Below are 8,155 nucleotides of genomic sequence, written 5' to 3' on the forward strand. Positions count from 1 at the left end.
ACAAGAAAGAAGAAATAATGGACTATTCTCTTTTTGCACTAATGGAACAAGTCTTACTGAATTATGTCCTCATTCTCTTTCTTGCCAGAAAGAACGAGCAGGTCAGGCCCCTACTTACAGAGGGCCACTTCCAGCACAGCCTCACTTAGGTCTCTCCCTAAGATCACAAGACTTCTGGGGCACCTGAGGGGCACAGTCAGTGGAGCGTCCAGCTCCTGATTTGGGCTCAGGTAACAATTGCAGGGTGGTGAGATCAAGCCCCACATCAGGCACGGAGCCTGCCTAGGATTCTCTCTCTTTCTCTGTCTCTCTCTCTCCCCTCCCAACCCCCAACCCCCTGCTCACACATGCTCACTCGCTCTAAAATTTTAAAAAAAAAAAAAAGTTTTTTAAGATTTCAGCATTCCAGCACTTGCTGCTGGGAAGCAGTAAGAAAGGAAACATGTATTTGCAATAATAGAGCAGAGGAATGGTAAGACACACAGACATTAAAGAAGTTAAAACCAAAAGGACTTGGTAACACAAAAGGCTGTACATCTTGGTGAAGTCAGAAGGTGTACCAAGATTTTGAATCTGGATAACCAAGAGGTTCATTTATAGCTTTAAAAATATTTAGCAAACATACAGAAAAAAGAAGATGATTTTGGTATAAACCTGTCACGAGCCTGAATTGGACACAGCCAACCTTTGACTTTGGGGGTAAAACCTCAGAAGCATGTATGTATGTATGTATTTTGAGAGAATAGTGTGAGCAGGGGAGCGGTGGAAGAAAGGGAGAGAGAGAATCCCAGGCAGGCTCCACTCAGTCACTACAGAGCCGGATGAGGGGCTCAAACTCACAAACTGTGAGATCATGACCTGAGCCGAAATCAAGAGTCAGACAAGCTTAACCAACAGAGTCATCCAGGCGCCCCAAACCTCACAAGCTTCTAATTCAACCTCCCATCTTACTGCTAAGGAAACTGGGAAAGCTAGATAGAAAGAGGTTACATCAGGGAAAAGAACTAAGGAAACTTCCCCAGGAAATGCCTACATTTAAACAAAACAAAAAAAAAAAACTATCAAATTAGGTCATTACAGAATGACCAGAGGGGTGAAGGGGACCTCAAGACCTACAGAGCACGCAGCACAAGGACCGAACCCCCATGTAAGCGGGGATCATAGCTGACAAGAATACATTAGCACTGGCTCGTCAGCTGAAAGAATGTACCAGCCTACTGTGAGACATCAGTAACAGGGAAAACTATAGGGGCGGGTATATACTAGAATTCTGCACTTCCAAGTTTTCTGTAAACATAAATGTGCTCCAGAAAGTTGATTACAGCTGCTAACTGGATATGTACCATGTCTCCATTATTATGATTCGTATACGGCTATACATTTCCTGAACCGCCCTTAGCTTTCTCATACATGGTGTCTCCCTTACATCTTTTCTATTTGGGGTCGTTATTTCGACTTGCCTTTGTTGAATACTGATGTCAGTATTATCTACCCTGTAAAATGTTTCGTGTAAAATAAAGTCATTTTATACCACGAACACCCTGGTACCCAGCTTCCTTCTGCTCCCGGGTTATTCCACAGATGAAGGTAAGCCTTCCCCACTTTGCGGTGTCGCGACGGACACCTGAAGCCACCTGAAACCACCTCGGCCTTGCCAGCTGGGACTGCGGGCAGGGCCGTGAGGCGCCGAGCACTGGCCTGGGGGCTGCCTGCTCCCCTGGGCATCGCTCAGCACCGTTTCCTGGGCGGCGGCGGCCAGCTTTTCCCACGGCCCAGGTGGACACCCCATCTCTCTAGTCTCCCTGTAGGTTTCTGTGCATAAAACATTACCATCACAGTCCGTCCATAATGGCAATGACCTGAGGACGGTGTTTCATAACCATTAGATGAATCAGAACTTGAGAGCAGAGAGAGACAGCAATCCTACTCGCTCACAGTGATGGTAAAATCGGTCGCATACGTGAAACCTCAAACGGTCAGTCTGCAGATGACTGCATCATAAATGCATATTCTCAAACTCGAGAATCAATAAGTGAAAATATACTTTTAAGGACAAAGGAAGGAGACAGGGTATTCTCACTTATTCAGCTGCTCAACACGATAGCCTCCAACAGTATTCTGCAACAAGAACCTATACGATTTCATTTTGCTAAAAGGATATGTGACGTTTTCTTTCATCTTTGATAAAGTTTGTGCCCCAAAATTCATTTACTACAAAAAGATTTACCGTGAAAAAATTCTTAAAGAATTTCTAATGGTTGGTATTCACCATTGCTTTATCCGTAATTCTATTAACTCTCCATAAAATGACCAAATATACATTTTCGAAAATGTCCACATGGCAAATTGTGAGGACTATTTTTCCTGACATACTGAAGGTCAAATGAATATAAAAAGACTGAAATTTTACATGGCAAAATAAAATCACTGATTTGTGAGGGCGCCAAGTGACTCGGTCACTGAAGTGTCCCCTCTTGATTTCCGCTCAGGTCATGATCCTGCGGTTCATGAGATCGAGCTCCACATCAAGCTCCACGTGGATAACAGAACCTGCTTGGGATTCTCATTCTCTCTGTCTCTCTCTCTCTGCCCCGTCCACACTGTGCTCCGTCTCTCTCAAAATAAATAAATAAACAGTTTTTAAAAAGGACTACTAATTTATTGAGTCAATGGTAATTGAGTAGTTCATGACAATTCTATGCAACTCGTAAGGAAAGCCATTTGAGGAAGCAGCCCAGCTAAGGGGGCTGCACGCAAACACTGGCTGATAAGGTCCCTCCGGCAGGGACATCCCTACACCGGAGGTGGCGGCGCCAGCGTAGGAGATGCTGACACCACAGCATCTGGAGGCCAGTCAGTCACCTGTCCTTGCTCATCAGACAATCTTCTGGGGACAAACTAGCTTCCTGTACAGACTTTCCAACAGATAAACAACATCTTCATCAACCAAAAAGGGTATTTAGTTTAAGAGCATCAGACCTTGGGGCGCCTGCGTGGCTCAGTCACCTAAGTGTCCAACTTTAGATCAGGTCATGATCTCACGGTTCGTGGGTTCGAGCCCCACATGGGGCTCTGTGCTGACAGCTCACAGTCTGGAGCCTGCTTCGGATTCTCTGTCTCCCTCTCTCTCTGCCTCTCCCCTGCTCGTGCTCTGTCTCTCTCTCTCAAGAATAAATAAATATTAAAAAAAATAATAAAAAAGAGCAGATCTCTCAGAATGAATAAATAAACCGACTTTCTGGCAGTGAGAGAGAAGTGTTTCAGTGTTGGGGGAGTTCTCACAGAAGTACATCTGCTAAGCTGCGGGAGCAGCCCCTCAGCGCTTCTGAACCTGCCAATTAGGGCCACGGAGAATGGGCTAATTACACAACATTACAAAGAACGGGTCATATCCATTTTTCTAGATAAAGCCTTTTCCTGTTGATTTTTGCCCACATTGACCGCAAGGTGCTATTATCATTGTTTTTCCTCTTCTGAGCACTAGAGCTTGTCCCGCCAAGCAGTAGGCTTTTAAGAGCCCCGAGCCTCTTATGACAGCCCAGACCGAGTGAGGGAAGGGGGCAGCCTTTCACTGAGTATCCCTGACTTCCAGGAGGGCTAGCACAGTCCCCTGTGCGACGGATACGAAAACAAACATGCTTCCTCTAGATGACTAAACGTACTGACTTCCTTGGGAGCGTGACGGGGAGCCGTTTCCAAGCACTACTCTAGGCGAGAAGCGGAAGGGCGCTCACCAGCTCACCCCGTCCGCGGCCGCCCAGGCGAAGCGGTGCTCGTCCACACGAAGCATGAGCTGCAGACAGCCGGCCACGCACTGCGCGTGCTGGGAGCTCTGTGCAAGAGGGGGGTGAAGAGCAGAGAGACGTGAGATCGTGCATACACGCAAAGTCTGGAGGGCTTTTCCTAGAGTTTCTCGTCATCAGAACATTTCAAAAATCAACCTTCATTTCTGCTTTTCTACCTCTCAAATGCAGTTGGTTTTCTCTGCCCGGTTAAACCTACGTAGCTCAGGACTACTTACAACATGGGGAAATCAAGGCCCAAAGTACCTATACCCTTGACATGGGTTGGTAAGTGCTGTCTTGCAGTGTTTCACTTAGCCCTGAACGGAGGCGTCAGAGAGACAATACTGCTCTTCATTACTGTAGAAACATCAAAGAACAATAATAAAATTAAAAAGATGAAACTGCGTGCGGGTGAGTCACTGAACCTTTCCAATGCTCAATGTCTGTGACCTTACTGAAGAAGACACCCCAAGCCTCCTGAAGGGGTGCTGTTAGGATTAAGTGAAGTAATGCATGTAGCATACGGCCAGGCATTGCAGAGAAATGCCGTAAATGGGAAATTAAACCACACAGCACATAAGAAGTCTAAACATTTGAAAAAAGTGCTCTATAATTTTGAGCAGCGATCAGTTCACTAGCACTGTTCTGGAGAAATCGTGGTTAAACCTGGAACTTGAAATAAACAGGAATAATATCCCCAGGATAATGCAGGCACCTCCACTTTAGTAAAGGAATAGCAACACCTGGCCTGGGCTCTTCTCTAAATATTTACCAGGAGCCTCCCGCCTCCCAGCTATGAGAACAGAGAAACTTCAGACGTTAGCCTTAAAGAGCATGCTAAGGAAAGAAAAAGAAAAAGGAAAGAATCACGGATGTTATAGATATTCACAAAACCTAATATACACAATGCTACTAGGCTCTGTGTTTTAATTCAAACCAAGTTCGTTAAAACCTAACACTTCAAAGAAATTCCAGGCATTTGATTACAAAAACACAATGATATAATAAGTACTTTTGGTGGGATTATCAACAGTTATCAAGAAGAGGTTATCTTAGACTTTAGAAGTAGTGAACATAGTTCCCCAAAGCACAATATATCCCTTAATACAATTTGCCTGAAAACTTCAAAACATTCGCAGAAATGATCAAAAAAAGAGAAATGTGTTCTAAAATAATCTACCATAATGGGAAAGAAATGTTATTTTTCCAATTAAGTCAGCAGGTAGTAATCTTGTCTGAAAGAGGAATTCCATTTTTCTTGTTTAGAGAGACAGCCTGAGCAAGGTTTCCATTTCCACACATAATGAATAAAAATGCAACCCAGGGCACTCTCTCCTCTTCCATTTATCATCAATTTCCTCTTCACAAAAACTTCTTGGTTCACAGTAAGCTTTTTTTTTTCTGTCCATCTTACTGTACCATGTTGAATTACATGATACCTTTCAAATACGGATTCTTCACTGTCATATAGCTTCTGGATTCACATTATAAAGGTGTATATTTAAGATCCTAGCTCTAAAACTATACTCACGCCTTTATACATAGTGAGGGAATCCCAATATCATTCCAGAAGTCACTTTCAAAGTATATAGTAGAGACAACACTGGCAAGTGATTGAATTATTGCCTTCAGTTAAACAAAGTAAATTATATCACTTCCTTATCTCTCATTTACATTGTCCTAGTATGCTCATGTATAAAAATTATTCAACCATTTTTTCTAAATAAGCCTTCGATCGAGCCAACAAGTCACCATCTCTAATCCCAGACAAAAGTCATTCAGTTCTGCGAAAGAAAATCAGCCCATCCTGCAAAGTCATCACGTAATTCTAGACTGTTCTCTCGGCCATTCATCAGTCACGCACACACTCACCAGTACCCTGTCCTACTCTCTTCTGTCACTCTCAGCAGTATGAAAAAATATATGGGCCATTAGTTAGAGATTCAGCAGCTGCCAACATCTCACCCCTCCCCCCAAACTGAACTACACCTACAGCCATTCTTGCCTCTCTCTCACCTAGGAGGTGGCGAAGCTTCCCGTCCTTGACCCTCACCCCCAACAGCTGCATCCCGTCCCTCCCACATGATCCTTCATCCACCAGACCCCTCTCCGACATCTTCAGTCTCTCTGACTGGTTTCCTCTCTTCAGCCTCTAAATACGCTCAGTCCTTTCCCACCTCCAAGTCTCTAAATCCTGTACCAATCTCTGCATCTTTCTTCCTCCCAATACACAAGAGCTTCTTGAAAGAATTATCACCAAAGTTTTACTTTTTTGGTATCTTATCACCCCCTTAATAATGACAAACGCCAGGATCACCCGTTGCAACAATCACTTTCACCTGAGAACCAGACCTGTGTCTCCAACCACTGACTCAACAGCTCAGTCCCCAGTCTCTTCTCCATCTGGACTGACTTGTGTGACTATTAGATGCCTGCGTGATACTGCAGAAAGTTTCCATGCACCATACGTTCTTTTTTGAAAACACAAATACGATTGTACTAAAACTTTCACTTGCAATTTCTTTTCCATTTAATCTTATCCTTAGAGATCTACTGCATTTCTAGCCATTTACATAAAGACTCTAACCCCTCTGTGCTCTCTCAACTTTGAGGAAATACTCCTTAATTCAACGATGCTTATTTGGTTGCTTGTATTATCTGATAAGCAGAAGGGATTCCACTTGGTTTTCACGTATTTTCACATTCTAAGTCTTTGGACTTAGAATCTAACCAAAGATGAAGCCGCCCGTTGGCCCTTGCAGTGGAGGTGAACTGCCTGACGGCCCCGCCTCAGACTGCCTGCAGGTCAGCCCCAGGCCTCCGTCATTCTACTTGCCAACTATCCCCAGAAAGGGCCCACAAGTCTGTACTCCATAGTCATTCATCAACTATTTGCTGAGTGCCTTCTACGTTCTTGCACTGGACACACAACCATGAACAGACCACGGTCCCTTCCCTCAGGGAGCTTCCAGTCTAATGCAGAAAGAGGAAAAGTACACACACACACCAATAAGTAAATTACAGAGTGTACTGGAATCTGACAAATTCAATACAACAAAAAGACCGATAAGAAAAGGAGACAGGAAATGAGAGGGGAGACGTGGGAATTCTCACACCGGGTTGATGGGTCTGTGCACTGAGAGCACTGACTGGAGGTGTCTAGTAAATTCACATACACCTGACAACCCAGCAGTTCTGCTCTGTTAAACGGGATCTTTGGAGACAAGGGACAGAAGCCCAGGAACGTAAACAGCAAGGCATGCAGCAGTCGAGGGGATCAGTGCCTGCACTGCGGCGGGGCAGATCCAGTGCATGGGATACGGTCCACAGACTGGCCCCTTCCCATGGCTGCTCCATGCCGTGTGACACCCCCACGCCAATGTCCCTCACTGGCTTCCTCCCGCCAAGGACAAGTTCTAAAGGGAACTGTGTTCACTATGTGATCCCAAAGGCCCTGCCTGTGCTGGGCCTGCCTTCCTGGTCTCCCCACTCCCCCCACGCCCGCTCTCGGCCTCTCCTACCACACCATCAGCTCTCCCTCCCGGGCCGTGTTCTCCACACACTTCCTTGCATCCAGGCTGAGTCCCCTGCTTCCTCTGGAGGCCGAGCCACCCCCAACGCACCTCTCCAAGGGCCTGGGCTCCTGTTACAAGCACCGCCACAAGGGCACTGACTGTGGCACTGACGTAATCAAAGCGCCTAATTAGCATGTGTGATGCTGTGCTCCCTGGGATAAAATGGAGCCCTAGGAGGCCAGGCAGCCAGGAGGCCCGCTCTGCCTGTTCAGTGCCACGCTTTTTGCACCGTGCACTCTACCTGTAGGCGCTCAATACAGATTTCTTTTTTTTTTTTAAGTTTACTTATTTTTTTTTCTTTTCTTTGAAGGTGGCAAGGGAGCTGAGGGTAGCAGGTCTGTGCAAGGCAAGGAACCTGGGTCAACAGGGATCCAAAGACCTTGGGGGCCTAGGGGTGGGGGCGAAGGGACAGAGAAAGGGGTCAGGTATCAAAGGGAAGGGAGAAGGTGATGGGGGAGTGGGATGCTGGATGTGGACTAGGTCAGAGCCACTGGGAACGACAAAGCCCCAAAACTCGTAAGAGACGGAGGCAAAAGAGAGCCGCCGCCCGCAAGAGGACTAGACAGAGAGACAACGAGAAGCAAAGAAGCCTTTTCCGGAAGCACGGCGGGCCTTCAAGAAAGGAGGAGAGCAAAGCCCAGCAAAGACCAGCAAAGAAAGGAGGAGAGCAAAGCCCAGCAAAGCCCAGCAAAGACCAGCGTCTACTTTTGGGAGACCCGCCTAGGAGAGAAGCGGGGTGGGCACCGCTCCTGGAAGCACTGCAATACCAGGGCGATGTGTGGAGTGGATGGAGCA

The 8,155-nt window shown here is 46.1% G+C and overlaps 1 protein-coding gene across 3 annotated transcripts in view; it reads right to left on the reverse strand.

Moving 5' to 3' along the window:
• Nucleotides 1-8,155, reverse strand: part of ATP6V1H (ATPase H+ transporting V1 subunit H) — a 111,974-nt gene that overhangs the window by 72,469 nt on the left and 31,350 nt on the right. For all 3 annotated transcript variants that reach the window (XM_029923141.1, XM_029923142.1, XM_029923140.1), the window contains one exon: nucleotides 3,735-3,832. In XM_029923141.1, the coding sequence (XP_029779001.1) occupies nucleotides 3,735-3,832 (98 nt within the window). The remainder of the gene's footprint in view (nucleotides 1-3,734; nucleotides 3,833-8,155) is intronic.

Source organism: Suricata suricatta, chromosome 15 (assembly GCF_006229205.1).
Source record: "Suricata suricatta isolate VVHF042 chromosome 15, meerkat_22Aug2017_6uvM2_HiC, whole genome shotgun sequence".
Classification (NCBI taxonomy): domain Eukaryota; kingdom Metazoa; phylum Chordata; class Mammalia; order Carnivora; family Herpestidae; genus Suricata; species Suricata suricatta.